The sequence below is a fragment of the Notamacropus eugenii genome, chromosome 3 (assembly GCF_028372415.1).
Source record: "Notamacropus eugenii isolate mMacEug1 chromosome 3, mMacEug1.pri_v2, whole genome shotgun sequence".
In the NCBI taxonomy this organism is placed as follows: domain Eukaryota; kingdom Metazoa; phylum Chordata; class Mammalia; order Diprotodontia; family Macropodidae; genus Notamacropus; species Notamacropus eugenii.
In genome coordinates this window covers 341,085,479-341,106,966 of record NC_092874.1, presented here as the reverse complement: position 1 = coordinate 341,106,966, position 21,488 = coordinate 341,085,479, and the positions used below count along the sequence as shown (strand labels likewise).

The window sequence follows — 21,488 nt, the reverse complement described above, 5'->3', positions numbered from 1 at the left end:
AAAAAAATTGTTCAGGTCTAGTTTTCTTTGTAGGAATGTTTTGAATTCCACTTTAAAAAGAATTAGAAATCCATTTTTTTTTTCCCATTAATTGTTAGTTGTGCAGGCTATGTCACCTTAGCTTACATGTCGAACTCCTTTGCTCTTCAGAACACATTATTCTGTTTCCTCCTGCTGTTTCTGGTGGGTATAGAATAGTCTTGTACTATTCGAGTTTTCTTTCTTTTGTGTTTGAAAGTCTCCTAGTTGCAGAATTTGTCATTGGAATTGTTAAATGTTTCTTTGTGTTGGAGCATAGTTTCATTTCATTTTGTTTTATTTTTCCTACAGGCAATCTGTGGAATCTTTCACTTGGTACTCTTGTTTCCTGGATTCAGAAGTTTGGGGCAATTTTCTTGTATCATTTCTTGCATCATCATGCTCAAGTTTTTTGACTAGTCTTGTTCTTCTGGGAGGCCCATGACTCTTAAGTTGTCTCTGGGAATCCTTTCTTTAATAACAATATATGTTGCTTGTATGGAAGTCATGTTTTCATTTAACTTTGTGGCTTCGCTTCTCTTCTTCCAGATCATGCTTCACTTCGGGGTGTTTGCACCCCAAAAGCTTGTCACTTCTTTGTTTCTTGATGAGGCTCGCCATCACAAAGTCAAGGTTTTCTAGTCTTCTGGTTGCTTAATGCTGTTCAGGTCATAAATTCTGCTTTCATCATTCTTGTTTTGTTTTTAGACAATTTGGGAACATCCTGCTCTCCATGCTTTCTTGGGAATTCACAGGATCCTTTTCTCCTCTGTGGATGAATCATTTTCTTTTCTCTTGCAATATTTATTTATAGACATTTGGGCTCATTTAGATGAACTGGAGGCCATATTCCCTTATTAATTCCCCATTGTTCATCAATAACTGAGTTTTCTTCCTCCTGATAATTTCGGTCTTTTTTTCTTTATGTTTTTCTTACGTTCCCCTCTTACTCATTTTCTGATTCCTTCTCCTTTGATCACAGTTAACTCAAAGCTGGTTCAGCCATCTTCATGCTGGGGAATTCACATTCCCAAGTGACTTCTGGGGACGACAAAACTGGCCCTAGATGGATGTCAGTCTCCTTTCCCTCAGGCCCAATGAAGCACCGTACCTGTTAGCATCCTGCCCCACTTCCATCTGTTTCTCAGTTCTCCAAAATGCAGTCTGAATTAGAATAAGCTTCTGTGCTTTTTTCCTTCCTTCCTTCCTTCCTTCCTTCCTTCCTTCCTTCCTTCCTTCCTTCCTTCCTTCCTTCCTTCCTTCCTTCCTTTCTTTTTCTTTTCAGTACAGGGAGAAGGGCAAGACAGATTTGAATTCTATTGCAAGTTTGTGGGTTGACTTATGCTTGAGCATGGTGGCTGGTGAGAGAAGGGATGTTGAGTGAATAAGTTAATGGTTAGAAGCTAGCCTTCTCTGCTGTTAGTTCATTCAGTTTTTATCTCATTACATTTCTTGAAGTCTTAGATTGTGGAGACAGCCAAATTTGCTTGATCTCTGGCATACAATTTCTGTTTTGGAGAGGTAGGTTTCAGAGGTTATGAGGATTACAGAAAGTGTCTCATTGTCCATCTTGTTGGTGACATGATTCAGAAGTTAAATTATCTTATTAAATTAATTAAACTATCCCTGCCTTTATTTTCTACTTGCTCTGATCTGTTAACATACAGAGTAATCTTTCTATTTCACAGCTCTTGTCATATCATTGCCTTGCTCAAAAACCTTTAGTGGTTTTCATTCATCCGTTCAACCAGCTACATATGAGGTAATATGCTGGACTTTGGTGGCATAAATAATATAGCAGTGTAATTAATGATAATAATAGCAGATGACATTTGATTCTTTAAGGTTTACAAAGTGCTTTATTTATGTTAAGTTATTTGGCCATCAAAATGAACCTTTGAGGTAGCTACCACAATTCCCTTTATCCCATTTTACAGATGAGGAAACTGAGACTCAGAGAGATTAAGTGAGTTGCCCATGGTAAGGCTTCGTTAAGTGTCAGAAATGAGATTTAAACCTGTGTCTCTCTTTATATGTAAAGTATAAAATTTCCTTTCAGGGAATTTGTAATCTGGTATAAAGAAAAGTCTGTACATTAGGAAGTATGACTCGAGGGACTGTGAGATGAGTGCAAAGGAAAAGCATAGTGCTGTGACATATGTGGAAAGCAATCCCTCTCATTTGTCAAAGATCTGATTCTCAGATCTTTCATTAACATTCTTCTGGACAACTCTGTTAGTCTCTCAGTAGATCCTTTCTTGAATGGTGAGTGAACATAAACTCAAGTAGCTCAGTATATCCAGAAAGCCTCAGATTGACAGACCAGGCCATGCTGCCTATCCCATCTAGCTTTCAACCCTGCCTATATTACCATCCGCTCACCTGCTGCCTTGTTTCTCCAAAATTAAGATATCACCTCCAGAATGGACCAAATCACTAGAAAAAAGCCCCCTAGTCCTTGGAAGAGTTAATTCATTCAGCTTTGGAATTTCTGCCCTGAGTCACATTGGTAACTAAATGAGCGCAAACCCATTAGTCATCCTACCATCTATTCTGCTGCCTCATACTTACTCCCACACACTGGGGGGTACAGAGAAGATGAGTACCTCTTGTGTGAGGGCCTGCCAAGCCCTTTTCAGGGCTGCTTTTCCACCCTTGGTGTCCACCTTTCACCCAACTCTCGCCTTGGCTCCAAGAAGCCAAAGAAAAACCCAAGGAAAACCATCTTAGAAGAGGTGCTAGAGCAGGTTGAAGGTAACTGACAAGCCTCAAACCTGCCAGTGAGTTATGGGAATGTCTGTGAAACTTTGGATTTTGAAGCATTCAGAATTATCTGTGTATTGGAAATATGCAATATTAACTAAAAGCATGTGAAGACTTCTTTGGTTGAATGGGTAAATGAGAACAATTTGTTCCAGTAGCCATGAAGGCAGCTGAAGCAGAAGCTATGAGGCATTTGGTGCTTGGTCAGACGTCAAAGAAGCCAAGGTCATCCCCAACACCTTGAGCCATCACCCATTGCCAGCCGTCCTGACTTTTGTCTCACTGCTGGACTTCAATGACTCTGGAAGAGAGAATAAGGATAATTTTGCACAATTCTTCCTTACTTAAAGCAAATTCAACATGCCGTGTCACTGGTCCTCCCTATCAACAACAGCAACAACTCCCACACACTGCCTTATTCTGGGCTCAGTCATGGAGCAGTTCTACTGTACTACCTGGTTCCTGGAAAGGGTGTGGCAATTGACTGAATCATTTCGCTATCCCTTAGATCCTGTCTTCTCTCTGGTCATCACTCCCCTAAATGTGTTGTTTCTCCATTTAGAATCTAAGGTCCCTGAGGATAGGGACTATCTCATTTCTGTGTTTGTAGCACTATCAGGTAACACATTAAGCATATAGAGCTTAATAAAAGTTCCTGCCTTCCCTTTTCAATTTCCCTCCCTCCCTCCCTCCCTCCCTCCCTCCCTTCCTCCCTTCCTTCCTTCCTTCCTTCCTTCCTTCCTTCCTTCCTTCCTTCCTTCCTTCCTTCCTTCCTTCCTTCCTTCCTTCCTTCTTTCCTTCTTTCTTTCCTTCTTTCTTTCCTTCCTTCTTTTCCTTTGTCCAATGAATAAAGACCAAATTCCTTATCCTGGAACTTAAGGCACTCCACAATCTACTTCACCCTACCATTTCAGTCTTATCTTACAACTCCAGGCCATAATTTCTTCATTTCTGTCGAAAGAGCTATTTGCTATATTGACTCCAACTTTTCCAAAATTCTTTGTGCCTTTTAAGGCTTAAGACAGATGCTGCTACTTTTAATTTTCCTGATTTCTTTCTACCCTAACTCCACTTGTCCCACCCCATATGGCACTTTGTCCCATGGCACCCTTCCTAAGCTTTTTACTTTGTAATTTGTGTTATAGTTATTTGCATCCCTATCTTGTTTCCTCCAAATATGGTTACCTTGAAGTCAAAGATAATGACTTTCTCATCTTTCTGTCCCCAGTGTTCAACATATCGTCTTATATTAAGAAGTCATTATAGGCTTATACCTATCTATGAATTGAATCAAGCAAAACCTTCCTGGATCTCTGCTTTTGACATAGATGGTTTAAATTTAACAAAGAGTTAGATGATATGTATTTCATAAGAGTATTGCAATCATTTGAATTTTGAAGCATTCAAGATTATCTGTATATTGGAAATATGCTATATTAACAAAAAGCATCATTTTTGATATTATGATATAATTAAGGTTATGAAAAGTCCCATGTTGTATACTAGAAGAATGTTTTGTCAGGGTAAATAAATATTAGTGGCATGATGAATAAGACACAAAAATGACTATTTTAAAAGTATGTAATTTTAAAATTAAATTTCTTTATGTTTTGCTTTCAGGTGCAATTGAAAACCAGTGTTTCTAGTCAATATGTGATTCGGACACAACCAACTAATAGGTGCCTCTCTACACTAGAATGTGCAGCTGTTGCACTTGCTATCTTGGAGAAAAATGATCACATTCAAGAGGTACCTTGGAGAAAATTATGTTTTGACTAAAGAATGGACATTGGACTAATCCAATGTAATTGTTATATTTTTGTGAAAATGTGAAAAGAATCCATTGCACTTATAACCTAAGTAATAGATGAAATAACACATCTTTATTGTTCCTTACAGTTTGTAAAATCAATCGCTCCAGCAACCTGTGAGATAGGAATGCAAATAGGATTATTTCATTTTGCATATAATTAAACCGAGGCTCAGAGAGGTTAAGTGATTTTCCCAGTTACACAACTAGTAAAAGGAGAAAGCTTAGGACTTGAATCCATATCTTTGACTCAGAGTGTAGACCTCTTTCTACTACACACTTTTTGATATAGAGTAAAAAGGTAGAAAGTCCTGTGATTGCTAATGCTTTTCCATACATTTTAATTACTTTATATTGAGCTATGCAAGTAGTTCTTGTAGCATATTAAAATATACTCAAATAACAAAATATTACATTGAACTTTTTATGAAAATTTTTCTTCTGCTTGTTGGTATTTTCCAGGTTGGCTCACGTCAGTTTTCTGTTAATCTCTCTTTTAAGAATTATGACATTTGCAACAAATACATATTTCATTTTGATCTATTTTTTTGAGCATTTTATAGGTTGTCCATGTATTTTATCCACATTGTTTAGAGTATGGAAAAAAAAAGACTGATAGAGATTTTGTAGTTGGTAGTGACCAAGAGAAATGCTAGGAAAACATGCCAAAATTAAAACGTAATCATCTTTTTAATTTTCATACATCCAGAAATCTTGATGATTGTCTAGATAATATTTACCAGGACCAAATAATGATCCACCAAGTTTTTTTATGATGTACATTTTTAAGCTTTGTATTTTTACACTTAGTTTTTAAAAAGCTATTTATGCTAGCACAATCTTTTTTGATGCCTAAAACCTATTGTAAACATATTTCAAGAAGACAGAGGACATACTAGCATACTTAAAATGTAGAAAAGAGAAAATTGAGTCCCTTAAAGAATTATAAAATATGATTTTTTCTCTACTTTGACACAGAATAGACATTTTAGTACTTAGTGATATGATCATTATTGCTACATTTTTTACTATTTAGAAGCATCTAGTGTTAACTCATATTTTTATGGACCATATTAGCCATGTACATTACTGTATTCTATTTGAAGGCTATGTCTGGTAATTTAATAAAAGCTTTAGTCTCATTTGTCAGAAGTGTAAATTGATTGAGAAGTAATTAGTTCAAAATGTGCTATACAATTATAAATTCAGATTGCCTGTATTTTGTTTCTCAGTTTTATCAGCACATTTTCATTTCTGTCCCTTTTTTTGTGATGGGATACCTGGTACAGCTAGCAATAATTACTCAATGATAAAAGCTCTCATTGAATTTTGCTCACTTTCCAGCACTCTGCCAGTGATATCCTAATAAATAAAAGAAGAAACGAAACATACCCTATCAGACTTAGTTTTTTCATCTGTGCAATATCATAGAGACGACAGATGCTGAAAGACTTTGCTATATAAATTGCCAGTGAAGAAGGTAGATGGTACCTGGTGACATTGTCAGCAGCTACATAGAGTTGTTATATCAGTTGTGGTGGTCCTTCATGACCTTGCCAATGTAGTGGGCAAGGGACAGCTAGGTGGTACATCAGGTAAAACCCTGTCTCAGGCTGACCTGAGTTTATACCCAGCCTCAGACACTTACACTGTGACCCTGGGCAGGTCATTTCACCTCTGCCTCATTTTTCTCAACGGCAAAATGGATATAATAATGACACCTACTTCACAGGGTTGTTGTGAAAACCAAATGAAATATTTGTAAAAGTGTTTAGAACAGTGCCTAAAATGTAGTAGGTGCTATATAAATGTTTATTCCCTTCCCTTCAGATCATATATTCTAATAGGTTCTCCTGCTGTTTTGCACACTCATCTCCCAGGCTTTCTCTTTTTCCTCTTTGCACCCAGGAAGGCAAGCTTTCCACCACTGTTGTGATGGAACATTCTCCAACAGCAGCAGGGGTGCAGGCTGCAGGCAGAGCTAGTGTGAGAGTGTGACATGAGCTGCTGGCAACAGTTTCTATCTTCTCACTGCCATTGCCCAAATACCCTGCCTTTAAGAAAAAACAGAAACAACAACCAAAATACAGCTCCACATGACATCGAGTTTTATGTTTCTGGGCAACAGTATTTGTGGAAGTAAAAGATCAAAACCATCTTGTGTAGAAATTTAAGTATTTTCCCAACTTTGAAGAATACGATGAATGACATATAGTATCACAGGATCTGTGCTGAATGAACGGAATAACAGTTTCTAGTTGAGGTTTTTCACACCCAGTACAGAATCAGTCATGTCATTCTCTAAAGCAATCCATAATCTCATTTAGCCCTTTCAGAAACAATCATGAGCTTAAAGTGTGTCTTAAGTGAATATCTCAAGGATGTTTTTCACCATTTATAGCTTGTTTAGAAGGAAGTTTTTCTCCTATCTGAAAAGTACCAACTTCCAATTCCTTGTTGATTCCTTGAGTATAGTTGAAATAAAGCATATTAAATAACATTGGAGCTACTGTGCTTCTCAAAAACTTGCTGAGAAGTATGACCGTATGTATACCTTAAAATTTTAGTGTGCGTTTCTGGGCGCAACCTTCCCTATAGTTGCCAGATTAGCTAATGAGGTTGCTTTTTTTTTTTTTTTTTAGATTCATTATAACTTTCTTAAATTTGCTCTTCTTCTTATATCTTATTTAATTTTCAGCTTTCTTGTTATTAGATCAATGAGCTATCATTTGTAAAGCTCTACTTAAATATAAATGATCTAGTCAAGGAATGTGTCATACTCTAACAAGGCCATATGGAACTTCCTATAATCTACACAGGGTGCCCTATTTTTGCTATGTAACTATTCAACTTTATCTAATTTAGTTAACCATTGTGCCCCTCCCACAAGTATGCACCATATCCAAAATATTTCTGTGTTATTAAAAGTTTTATTCTATTATATTGTTTGAGGTATTAAAATATTCTTTGGAAGGAGGGGCAAAGGAAGGAAGCATTTTTTAAGCACTTAACAATGTGCCAGCATTTTATTGGGGATAAAAGTACAAGCAAAAAGAAAGTAACTGCCCTCAAGGAACCAAATTCTTATGGGAAAGAAAATACACAAAAAGGAGTTGAAAAGCAGGGAGAGGTCCTGGGGGGAAGGAGGTGAGGATGAATGTGTCCCTGTGAGAGGTATGGTTTTGAAATCTGAAAAGTCAGAAGCAAAAGCTCTTGCTGTTTGTCCTTCATTCTTGAAGAGGGCCATGACATAGGGAAGATGATGTCATGACTTGCAAATGAATTAATTTTAAGTGAGTCAGGGTTGTGCAGACTCACTGGCCTTATTCTCTCTTCCAGAACCATTCAGGTCCAGTGGCAAGATATTGATCAGGACAACTGGAGATGGCCCTGATGCAGTGGGAGACAGGGAGGGAAGGAAGGAGTCAGGCAGCGCAGCCATAGGGAGGGCTGGGATGCGTCAGGCTCTAAAGGAGAGGGTTAGGGTTAGGTCTCTGCCTGGAACAAAGCCAGGAGAGGACTGAAGGCCTGGGCCTCTCCACAAAATGGAGGAATTGGCAGTTTGGAGGAAGGGGCAGATCTAGTGGAGGGAGATTCTAGGGTAAGAAGACCACAGGCATACTTGGATGTTTCAAGGGGACCCAGGCACTGAGGGAAGTTCCAGGATGAGATAGCAGCAGAGACATAGTTTTGAAGTCCAGAAAGTCAGGAGCAGAACAAGGAGTGGTTAGGCAGCAGTGACTGTTTTCTAATTTTTGTGAAGTCCTTAACCTTTTATTTTACCAAAACTATATGATAAATTTGACAAAGTTGATTTAGCAAAATATTAAATGGAACTGAAGAAACTTGTCTTCTTAGTGGAAAAAAAGAATTCTTATTTAGCTTAGATCCATTAGATCTTGGAAGAGTACATAAGAATGTGTTTTCTGCCAGGCTATAGTGGAGAGAAATTTCTGTTTTAGACAAAATTACATGCAGATGCAGCCAGAAAATCAAGCAGCTATCCCCTAAAGCTATACTACTCAGCAAACTCTAGGTGTTTACAGCAAAATGATTTCCTGTCCTTGCACTTCCAGAAACAATTGACAAGCCCTTCTCATAGGCATGTAAAATTGACAAATGTGCCCCAGAGATCCCTGAATAAGTAAATTTAGGGATTTTTTCTCTATCTCAAATTGTACCATTTTATCTTTTTTGTTTTCAAAAGATTCCTTCTTAAAAATTCATTAAATATCTATTAAAATATCAGCTATGAGACAAGCACTGCTAAGCCCTGGCTATATAAAGACAAAAATAAAGTAGTCTCCTCCTTCAAAGATGTCACAAGGGAAATTTAACCAATGGTAACATGGGGTCCTTTCCCAGAGCATAATATTAATAGGGGCATGTGATAATAAAAGACAGATCAAATCTGTGCCAGCCTTTGAACCAAAGTCCTTGAGTGAGAGCTGTCTGAGACTTTTATACATAGATGTGTCTTCTTCTGATTTACTTGACAGTATATCATCAGGACCTCATGTGGCAATTCTGACTGGTGGACGTTTTAATGAGGAGGTTGGCTATGAGTTCTCAGCTCCTCCCTATCTTTGGGAAGGGGAGAAGATGGCCCATCATGCCCCTCTCTGATTCCTAAGGGATATGAGTTGCTAGAAGTCTTAACCAGAAAACCATAAACCATCTCATTCAGTTTTTCATTGGCTTATTCTCCCCTGTGTAGACCAGGTCGCCCCAAACTTTAATGAAGTGAACAAGGACAAAGCTCATACTCCCTTGGAGGAAAATCTAACTCAAACTGGGTCCTGTTTAAACAACTAGGGTCCCATTTGAGTGGAACCCAACCCAATGTACCTAATGAGCAGATGTCTTGGGGGCTAGGAGTAATCACATTATTTGGTCATCCCCTTCAGAGACTGCCTGTCCTTTTCTGGAGTGGGGTTCTGACAAAAATAGGAGAAAAAAGGGTGAATTACAAGTTAATCATTGGTTATTAATGCAGTAGTATAATGTTACTTTCCCTTAAAGAGCCTACTTTCTACAATGGAAGAAGAGAACATGTTTTTTACATAATATATACCTATATGCCTACACATAAATAAATACAAAAAGATATTTGTACATATATATGTATACATACATAAAGATATAGATATATACACAAAGTAATTTCAAGAAGGAGAGAGAATGAACAGGAAACATCTCTTGAGAGGAAGTGCAACCCCAGTTGTACTTTGACAAACCTAGAAATTCTAGTTGAGATGAGGAGAGGGTTCAATGACATGGAAGTAGCAAATTGAATATTGTAAATGGAGACTAGGGACATCTAGGTGGTACAGTGGCTAGAGCACCAAGCCTGGAGTCAGGAAGACCTGAGTTAAAATTTGGCTTTAGACATTTACCGGTTGTGTGACCCTGGGGAAATCATATAACCCCATTTGCCTTAGTTTCCTCGTCTGTAAAATGACCTGAAGAAGTAAAATACTGGCAAACTATTCCAGTATCTTTGCTGAGAAAACCCCAAAAGGGGTCATGAAGAGTTAGACATGACTGAAATAACTGACTAGAAAAGAATGGGGACTAAAGTGACTGGTATGACTGAATGAATGTAGTAATATGAAGTAAGACTAGAAAAGTTGATCCAGATGGTGAAGGGTTTTAATTGTCAGACTGAGGATTTTGTGGTTTATCCTAGAGGGAAACATTGAAAGTTATGAAATAGCAGAAGAGTGACTGTAGAGTCAGGGGAACCAATTAGATGGCCATGACAATAGTAATAGTGTTAACTAAGACTTGCTGGTGACAATGCCTGACACATAATAGGAACTTCATAAATGTGTGTTGATTGAAGAGTAGACATGGTGTGAGTAGAAAGAAGGGGGCAGATTGAGAAGTGTTGGGGAAGTAGAATAGAGAAAACTTGGCAACTGAGTGAGGCAAGAGTTCAAGTTGACTCCGGGTTTGTAACTCGGGTGACTGGTAATGTTTTCAACTGAAATAGAGAATCTTGGTGGCAGGTGAGAGTTGAGGAGAAGGATGTGATGAGATTTATTGTAGAGATGTTGAGCTTGAGTTGCCTATAGCACATCCAAGTGGAAATGAACAACAGGCAGTTGGTATTGTGAGCTTGAAGTTAAGGAGAAAATTTTGGGCTGGAAATAAAGATTTAACTATTATTTTCATAGAGGTGGTAATTAAACCTATTGGAGAGGACATGGAACACATTAGGATCAGAACTTAGATGCTGAACTAGTGAAAGAAGCTATAAACAAGCAGTCAAATAGAAAAACCAGTAGAAAACAATGTCAGAAAGCCAAGTGATGACAGATAAGTAGAATGAAGCCTGAGAAAAGGCCATTGAATTGAATTTTTTTTAAAAACTTTTTTTCACTTAAGAAGCATTTATTTTCTCTCCCGCCTACCCCACCTTGCCTCTAATTTAAAAGAAAAAAAAATGGAAAATCAAAGATTATTATAACCTTGGAAACAGCACTTCATTTTGAGTGGTAAACTGAGAAGCCGGATTGCAAAGCATTAAAAAGTGAAAGGACAGCAAGAAAACAGAGATGAAGGCGACACATTTTAGTTTTCTCTGTCAAAAAAAAAAGACACACAGGATGGCTTTTACTAGGAGTGTCCAGCAGCATGTAATTTAGAGCAGCAAAGACAGATTACTGAGCTAATCTTTGGTTGGGGTTTGTTTGGCAAGCGTGACTGACTGACTGTCTGAAAAAAAGAAAGGCAAAGGATAATGGGTAAGGGGCAAGATATCCAAAAGAAAAGGATAATGTTGATCAAGACTGAGAAAGGAGGAAAGTAAAACCAGAATGCAAATGACGGATTGAGAACAGGCTGGCATGTGGGGACTAATTCTTCCTTGTCTAATATATTACATTGATCAACGTTAAAAACTTCTTACTAGTAGTCGCAAATTGTTTTCATACCTATCACTTTGTGTTATGATTTGAGATCTTTCCCCCTTCTTTCTTTTCTTCTTCGTTTCCCTGGAGATTTTAGATATTTTGCTTCTCCAAATTGTTTTTGTAATTATTTTTACTAGCTATTTACTGTCCCTTTGGTAATTTGGATAATATAGCATTCTATCTGTATGTTAATGAAGGAAGCATTATCATTTTGATTTGTAGCACTTCTTTTTTGGCTACTTATCCAACTTTTATGGGAGTGTATGGAGTGTTCAGGGTGTGAGGCTTGCCTAGGCTTTTCAGAGCTGTTCATCTACCTTTGGTGTTCATCTACCTAACTGCTACCTAGTTCTCACCTGTGGCTCCCAGAAGCTGTAGTATACACAGTGGCAACACCCTGGTAAAACCATCTTGGCAGATATGTTAAATCAGGTTGAGAATAACCTATAGGCCTCAAACCTGTTGTTGAGTTAGAAGGATCTCTGTCCCAAGCATGTGAAAACTTCCCCAGCAGAATGGATGGATCCAGTGCCCAAGAAGGCAGCTGAAACAGGATTTACACCTTGGTCAGACATGGAAGACACCAAGATTCTCCATAGGGTCCCAGTCACCAGCTGTCTTGATTTTTGTCTTGCCATTGGATTTGATGACTCTGGAGGAGAGAATGAAGCTGATAACTTCGTACAGCTCTGCCTTACTTAAAACCAATTCATTCACAAGTCAAGACATCACCCATCACCCTGTGATGTTATTGGACCTCTTCAAAAATGAAGGATAAACAGCTTGAAGACACAGGTTGCATCCTCAGAAGTCAGCTGCTACCTTGGGATCTAGGGTTTGTACTCTATGTCTCCATGTTTCAACGTAACTTCCTTTTTGGGTTACTGCCCTAAGTGACTACTTCCTCAGGCTCTAGGGGTAACCCTGTGGAATTCTAAACTTCAAAAACTTCTTCTAAAAGTTTTCTAAACTTCTACAACTATAATTCATGAAGTCTTACAGTGAAATAATATTAATAATTATGCCAGTATGCTCAATGGCATAGCAGGAATTCTAGTTACAAAGCATTTCCTCCCAAACCAGGGGCACACTCTCCCATATTTATGGACTATGTCCATGGGGAGAGTGGGTACAAACTTAAAGTATAATGATAGGCAAGCACATGTCACCAAATTCAACTCCTCACTGCAGACTATAGGGCCTCAGGGTTCTTTCATTCTTTGTAGAGTCCAGGGGAAGTTCATTGCTGAGTGAATCGCACAGGGCAAGGCTCAGTGAGGCCTCTCCTCACAGGGCACATACAGCATTTCTGCTAAATAGATCAGTTCACTCAGTCCCTTGGGCTTGACCTGTGATAGACATATCTGCTACCTCCAGCTTCAGTGTATGCTGGGGTTCTGCTAGAAACTTTCAGAAAGAGCAAAGACTGTTAGACTAAAACTGGTAGAAGTCTCCCTAGATCTGCTCCCTTAGGCACTCAGCTATGGGGTAGGAAGTAGGAAAGCAGAAGGCTGTCTGTCCTTTTTTCAATGTTTCCTGGTTGATGGTTGGATCACTTCAGTAATAGGGGAACTCATCTTAACTTATATTGACCATCCATTATATTTTCCAGATCTTCCTCTCTGTAGACTAGGCCATAACCACACACTATCCATCCAATGGTTTTTGAGTTCATGGTTCTCTGGTTTTTATTTTTTGTTTCAAGTCAAGTCAACAGACTAAATAACATGCATTTATTAAATATCTACTCCAGAGTTAGGTACTGTGCTAGTGCTAGGAATACAAAGAAAGGTCAAAAAAAGCCCCAAACTTTCAAAACAGTCCCTGACTTCAAGGAACTCACCACCTAATGGGGAAGATAACATTCAAGTAAACTGGAGATAATCTTAAAGGGAAAGTACTAACATTAAGGTAAACTGGGAAAGGCTTCTTAAAAAAGGTGGGATATTTCTTGTTGTTCAGTTGTGTCTGACTGTTCATGACCCCATGGGACCATACTGTTCATGGGCTTTTCTTGACAAAGATTCTGGAGTGGTTTGTATTTCCTTCTCCAGCAAATTAAAGCAAACAGAATGACCTGCTAAGGGTCACAAAAAGCTACTGTGTCTGAGGTTGGTTTTGAACTCAGGTCTTTTTGACTTTGGGCCCAGAGCTCTCTCTACTAAGCCATCTAGCTCTAGGATAACAACTGATTCTTAAAGGGAGCCAAAGAAATTAGGAAGTAGAGACAAGGAGGAAAAGCACACCAGGCACAGGAACAAGCAGTGAAAATTCCCAGTCGGGAGATGAAATGTCTTGTGTGAGAATTAGCAAAGAGGCTGGTGCTACTGGATCTTAAAGTATTCAGAGAAAAGTAAGGTATTAAAACAAAAAAACTAGAAAAGGGTTTATTGTTTTTGTATGTTCTTTGCTCTAGAGAAGAGTTTAAAAGCCAGAGAATTTTATATTTGATATATTTTTTATGTTGTCATAGGTTATACATGTATGTATGTGTGTATATATTATACAATTCGTATATACATAAATATATAGATATATTCATCTATCTATCTATCTATCTATCTATCTATCTATCTATCTATCTATCTATCTATCTATACATATTCAGGGGTGTTGTGAGGCTCAAATGAGGTAATAGATGTAAAGCACCTTGCAAACCTTAAAGCGCTGTATGAATGTTTATTATTAGCCTGGTTATTAGCCTCTAGTTCCCAGACCTCCAGCCTAGTGATGACTTAGTTCCCTGAGCTTTCTACTTCACTCTTTTCTGCTGAGCACAAGCAGTCTTTATAGAGCAATACAGGGATGTGCTGGTAAATATTTAACAACTGTGCTCTCTGGGGGGAAAAAGTATGTACATGCACTTTTAATTTTAATCTGTATTACTAATACATTTTTAAATCTAGAGAATTAACAGAATAATAAATCAAGCTATGGTTTGTAAGAATTGCCAGTTTCTCAGGTGTAAATACTCATAGTGAAAATTTTACATTTAACTTGTTAGAGCTGACTCCAACATACTTTTGTTGTTAAATTTGATATATTCTCCTGTTGGTCTATACAAATGCGTGGCTAGGAAAAGGTTCAAAGGCAATCTCTGTCCTGTGGGTGCTCAGTTAAATTTGCTGTCTCCAAAGTTACAAATGTTCTCTTAATTGCCAAGTCTGATTGTCTTTTCTCAATCCTAAGCCTTCTTAACCTATCTCGTGGATTTGATCTTGTTGACCATTGTTAAAGATCCTTTCTTCCTGGAAACTCTCTCCTCTCTAGGTTTTTGTGACACTGTTCTCTGTCATTTTTCCTCCTACCTGTATGACTTCTCAGTCCACTTTGTTGGCTCATCATTCAAAACACAACCTCTATCTGCAGATGTTCCTTCAGGTTCCATCTTGAACCCTTTTCTTTTTTCCTTCTGTAATCCCAAGGTAACTTCTTCTGCTTCCATGAGTTTAACCATGGAAATGATTTTTAGGTATCTATATCTAGTTGCAGTCTCTTCCCTGAAATTAATTACTATATGACCAATTGCCTACTTCTGTATTTCTGTAGAAGGCTGTATCATCCTTCTTGTCTTCCAGGTTCATAATTAAGGCAGTATCCTGTTCGTTTCACTCTTCCTCACTCCACAGAGGTAGAGTTGCCAGATCTTACTGTTTCTACCTCAGATCTGGCCCTTTCTCTCTACTTATACAGCTACCACTTTAGTTCAAGACCCTACCCACTCTTACCTAAATTATTACAGTAGTCACCTAATTGATCTCCCTGCCTCTCAAGGGTCTCCCAGAGGTAGTCCCCCTTCATACTGCTGCCAAAGTAATTTTCCTGAAGGTCAGATATAATCATGTGACTCAGCTAACCATGATGGCTTTTTATTGTCTCTAGGAGAAAATATAAATTCCTCTATTTAGTTTTTTAAATCTTAAAATATTCCCTGCTTCTAACCTATCTTTCTAGCTTCTTTAGACGTTATTATCCTCCTGCCCCCTGTGATCCAGCTGAATTGTCAATCTCCTCTTTCCTTATACGTGACACTTCATCTCTTGTCTTCATGCTTTTGCACTGACCCTTCCATTTGCCTGGAATGAATTTGCCTGCTTTTCCTTTAAGAGGCTTAATTAAGATCCACATTAAGCCTTTCCTGACTCCCTCCTCTGCTGGTGCCCTCTACCCCAAATTACTTTACATTTGACTATTGTGTATACATTTACATTTGTTAACTTTATATTTATGCTAGGTGTATTTTCTATGTATTTGTTGTCTCTCCCATTACAATGTAAGCTTGTTGTGAGTAGATATCGTTTCATTTTTTTATACTTGTTTCCTAGGTGCCTAGCACAATGCCTTCTCTTTTCTCTTTTCTGCTTTCCAGTTTTTCAGGGAAGCTAGAGATTCGGTCGCCTGTCTTGACATAACTGTTACATCTTTCAGTATGTTAGTGGTATTCAGACTGTTTCTCATTTGGTTACGCTTTTGTTGTGTTGGCAGTATTCACAGCATGTTCTGTTGTGTTCGAGTCCAGAAATGTTTTTACACTTTCTTTACATTTTGCTACTTTACAATCATACCTAATAGAATACCTATCTCATTTGGCCTTGGAAGGAGGGTTGTCATCAACTTGGCTTTTTATTATTTTGATTTGTTGTAATTGTACTTTAATATTATTTCCTTTGCAAATCAACATATTTTAATATATACATTTAAAAATATTATTCTGAGAAGAGGTCCGTAGCTTAATGAGATTGCCAAAGGGGTCCATAACATACACAAAAAAGGTTAGGAACTCCTTACAGCTCTTAACTTAATAGCTGGAGGATTCCAAGACATACGTACTTATAGAATTTATAGTCTGATATATTCTAGTAATTTAGAATGCTACAGTTTAATTTGTTCCATACCCTTGGTGATTTTTATTATTGTTGGGTTTAACTCTTCGTGATCCCATGGACCATACTAGGATTTCTTGGCAAAGGTTTACTAGGGTGGTTTGCCATTTCCTTCTCCAGTGGATTAAGGCAAGCAGAGTTTAAGTGACTTGCTCAGGGTCATGCAACTAGTAAGTATCCAGATCAGATTTGTACTCAGGTCTTCCTGACTCCTTGGAGGCTCAGTGGATGAGTGCTAGGTCTAGAATCACTGAGACAGATTATAGATGATTGAAGAGATTTTTTTCCCCCCTTTGTCTAGAATATTAGGTAAAAATAAATTTAAATTCCAATATCTTTAGGGGAATATCCTTTATTCTATCTTGTGAAGTAATCTAAAATTTTCCCCTAGTGATACATAGGGAATGAATTATCCTATAAATTATTATAGCAAATAAAAAATCTATTTGTCAGAGTATTTATTAGTGCTAGTATTAGAAGTATAAGAATCAATAACAATATAAAAGAGTAATTTTAACCATTGCTAGAAAAAGTATAGATACAATGACTTTTGTAATGCCCATATTTAAAGGCTTTTTCATTTTCTTTCTCTCCACCAGACATTGCTTCGACCTCTTCAAGCTTTGTGTTCTTTCCAGCTTCAGCATGGTGCTCAGATTCGTCTCAGCAAAGAACACCTCTTGAAAAATGGTCTATATCCTAAACCCATGCCAAAGAATAAACGCAAACTAAGAAAAATGGAGCTCTTAATGAATAGTGTTAAAATTTAGGGAAATTATCTTTGTGGTGTTAGGATGCATATTCAATTGCAACTTACAACACCAAGCTCATTTTTTAACCTAGAAACAGCTCTTTAAGTTGCTGACTGACTCAACAAAAGAACCGAGAGAAATTATACCAAAATCTTGCCCAGAGTTGGGAAATGAAACAAATAGTTTTTTTAATGTGACAATAACATTAAAAGGCATGATTTTATTTTTCAAAAATGTCTATTAGTTTTTGCAAGTCCTATAATGAAAAATAGTTAATTGCTAGTCTAGATTAACAGTGTCCATTCAAGGAACTACCCTTTATAAAGAGAGGAAAATTGTTACAACTAAGACAGTATTGTTTAAGACACTATGTAATATTTGGTTAAGATTCTGCAGTAGTAAAGGCCTGCATCAATTTTTCACTTTTGTACAGGAACTTTATAGATGTTAGTCAGTAGCTTAAAAAGAAACAATTAAGTAAATTACAGCATATTAAAATCTGTGCATTTTTATTTTAATAAAAATTATAACAGAGTAAGGAAAATTCATTTTCTTGCTAAACTTGGACACAATAGTGGGATTTAAGTACTTACTTATAGGAGATACTGTAATTTCATATTTTAGGGTTTCACATAGTTTTGAAAATTAATGTATATTTTCAGTTGCAATCATTCTCAATGAGAAAGTTTCTTTTTTTCATAGTTCTTAGACAGATTTGTTGACTGACAATAAGCCATGTTTTGTTGAAATTTTTTGTTGAAATTTTCATATGTAACAAAAGCTGGATAAAAAACATATAGTATTGTATGTGCCATTGTAATGGAATATCATTAGGATCATTGGAATATAAAAGATCAATTTTTTAAAAAAATCTAAGAGAATAGGCCATTAGAAGAAATGTTTGTGTGCACATTTATATTTAACTCAAGTCATATGCAAAGGTATGTGAATTTTGAAAATAAAACAACATTGTTTCCTTATTTTTGCAAGTTATGAATAAGCTTGATTATTAGTGCTTGGGTCCGTAGAATTGCTTTGCTATTTGTAGATTTTTCCAATGGTCTTCCTTACACTGGGCATTTAAATTAATAGAGCTCTAGGATTATATACTTTATTATGAAGGCATATAAATATAGAGTATATGAAATGTATTTTATTGTCTCATTATTGTATTTGGAAGTTTTTTTAAAGGCCTATATTTTACTTTATTTTAATTACTTTTCCTGTGTCAGATAGCTGTCACTATTTGCCACTAATATAGTCCTATTTTGATCTAATATTTTGTCAAAGACAAAAATGGTACACATATATGCTTTCTGAATATTGCTATATCATTTTATTGGTTTCTGATAATATTCTAAAGGGCCACAAATCTTCACATTAAAAAAAAAACACACCAGAGAATATGGACTTATCCACTAGATAAGTAGATAAGTCACTTTCTGGGAATTGGTAAATGAATTAAAAGGTATATATAATTTTTACCCCCTTATTCAGGTCTATAGGTTTTTGTCATAGGATGGATTAAAGACATTATAAAAATCCATAATAAATGGAAATGCCATTTAAGAAAAAATACTAGGATTCCACGGTGTATAGTAGTGTGTGTTCCTCCTCACTTAATCATGAATTTTGTTTTGTTTGATTGTTTGTTGTTTGGTTGATTGTAGAAGGATTTTTTTCAATATGTGAATTATATTAAATGGTCACTGAAATCCCTTCCAATTCTGAAATTTTGAGTGTCAAATATGTTTAAACATGAGAGGCATTATACTTCCAGACTAATTTTCTTAATCGTTGTTTTAAAAAAAACACCTTTAAATTATCAGTAACCTTAAGCATTTCAGCATGATCTCAAATTTTTTTCTAGTTAATAAAATGTTCAGTCCTCTCCTCCTCTGAGGACTATGCAAATTTATCACCCACTCAATCTAGACCCTGATCTACTAATTCCTAGGGAGTTGTCCCTCTTTTTTCAAATGTGACTCAAGATCTTCCTCTCCATGACCTGCCCCCTTCCTCTTCTTTTCATGCCACATTCCCCTGACATCATCTCCCACTTCTTTTTCACTTTAGTCAGATAAAGAGGTGGACCATCTTGCCAAAGCCAATCCTGTTCAAGTATCATTTATCTTATCTCTTCCAAACATCTCTAGCATATTTTCCCCATTATCATCCCTTTTCCATATCTGTTCTTCAATCTCTATCTACTGGGTCTTTCCCTATTACTTACAAAAACATCCAAGTCTCCCCATGCTTAAAAGTCCCCATTATATCTACTATCCCTGTTAATTACTAACCTTTCATATATCTCTTCTGTCCTCAGCTAACCTCCTTGGGGAAAAAGTTTTAAAGTGGTCTCCATTTTGTTTCCTTTCATTCTCTGTTAAACACTTTGCAGCCTGGCTTACAGTCTCAAGGTTCAACTAAAAATGGTTTCCCCAGAATGACCAATGACTTCCTACTGGCCAAATCTAATGCCCTTTCTCAGTTTTCATCCTTGATTTCTTTGCAGCATTTGACATAGTTGACTACCTTCTTCCTTGGATATTTTCCCCTCCCTGGGTTTTGGTGCTTTATTTGCCATTAGAAATTTTAATGTACCAAAAGAAGTTTTCTACTTTTCTTAAATCTGCAGGCACTGATTTTTCATGACACTGCTCTCCCTTGAGATGACTCAGTGTGGATAGAGTTCTGGGCCTGGAGTTGGGATGATCTGAGTTAATATCTGGACCTAGACATTTATTAACTGTTTGACCTTGGGCAAGTCACTTAACCTCTCAGCTTCAGTATCTTCAGTGTTAAAAAGGGGGTCACAATAGTAACTAATAATAGTACCTTCCAGGGTTGTTGTAAGGATCACATGAGATAATATTTGTAAAGTGCTTAGCATAATACCTGGCATGTGATAGGCATTGTATAAATGATTATTCCCTTTCCCTTCACCCTTCTTATGTTCTCTCTTGGGACTTTATCTCTTCTCTCTATACTCTGACACCACAGCTCCCATGGAAATAATTATCATCTCATTCCCATTTGGGAATAATTTGATTCCCAGCTCTATAGATCCAGCCTCAATCCTGAACTCCAGTCCCATATCACCAACTTATCTATTGGACATTTTGAGCTGGATGTCTTCTGGTAGGTATCTCAAACTTAACAAATCCAAAGCAACTTATTACCTTTTCCCCTAAACCCACTCATATTATGAACTACCCTGTTATTGGCAAGGATTTTCTATCCTTCCAATCCCATTCCAACCTGTCCTATTCATTGATGCCAAATTGATTTTCCTAAAGCACAAATCTGGCCATGTCATTCACTCAATAAACTCTAGTGCCTCCCCATTACTTTTGGGATCAAATAGATACTTTTCTGTTTGACATTTAAGACTTTTTACAGTTTTCCTCTCCTTGCACCCTTCTTATACATTACTCCTCTCCACATACTTTGTGATCAAGCCAAACTGGCCTCCTTACTGTCTCTCCTGCACAGCATCATCACTGTGCCTTTGCACAGGCTCTCACATACCTGGCTGTTCTCCCTTCTTCCTCTCCTACACCTCTTCGAATCTCTGGCTTTTTCAGGACTTTTTCAGGACTCAGCTTAAACATCTTAGTTTTCAGAAAGTCTTTCTTGATGGATCATCCCTCAACCCCATCCCATGTTAGTGTCCTCCTCTCTAAGGTTACTTGGTATCTTCCCAAAATCTTGTAAATACCTTTTTAAGCACTTATTTTCTACTTTATTGACATGTAAACTCCTTGAGAACATGGATCATTTTCACTTTTCCTTTCTTTCCATAGTAACTACTTAATAAATACTTATTGATTGGTTGATGGTTAAAATGAAGAAAAATTTTCTGGTTTTGTACCAGCACAGGTGTTATTAAAGTCATCTTGAGATTGTTTTTCAAGTTGAAATAAAAGGTGGCTCCAGAATTTCTCTTACATTTGTATAGTCTTTATAGTCATATACATTATCTTATTTGAGCCTTATAACAATCCTGTTATATAAGAAGGGTATATATATTACTATCCTTAGAGAGCTTGTAGCTTGTTGGTATTCCAAGACAGGTATTCTTACTTCCATTACACTAGGTGCCATTATCTAAAATAAGTTAATCATGCAGTAATTTATAGTAATAAATAAGGATGCTGGATGGCACCAGAGCTCTGGCCTTGGATCAGGAAGACCCAAGTTAAAATCCAGCCTCAGATACTTCCTTGGGCGCATCACTTGACCTCTATCTGCTTCAGTTTCCTCATCTATAAAATGGAGATAATAACACTGATTTCCCTGAGTTGTAAGGATCAAATGAGATAATATTTATAAAGCACTTAGC

General features: G+C 37.0%; 1 protein-coding gene across 1 annotated transcript in view; it reads left to right on the top strand.

Annotated features, from left to right (window-relative positions):
• DTWD2 (DTW domain containing 2) overlaps window positions 1–18,717 on the top strand; it is a 134,241-nt gene extending 115,524 nt beyond the window's left edge. Inside the window, exons 5-6 of the mRNA XM_072597124.1 lie at window positions 4,402–4,530; window positions 16,991–18,717. Of these exons, the coding sequence (XP_072453225.1) occupies window positions 4,402–4,530; window positions 16,991–17,161 (300 nt within the window). The 3' untranslated portion in view covers window positions 17,162–18,717. The remainder of the gene's footprint in view (window positions 1–4,401; window positions 4,531–16,990) is intronic.
• The last annotated feature ends 2,771 nt before the right edge of the window (window positions 18,718–21,488 follow it).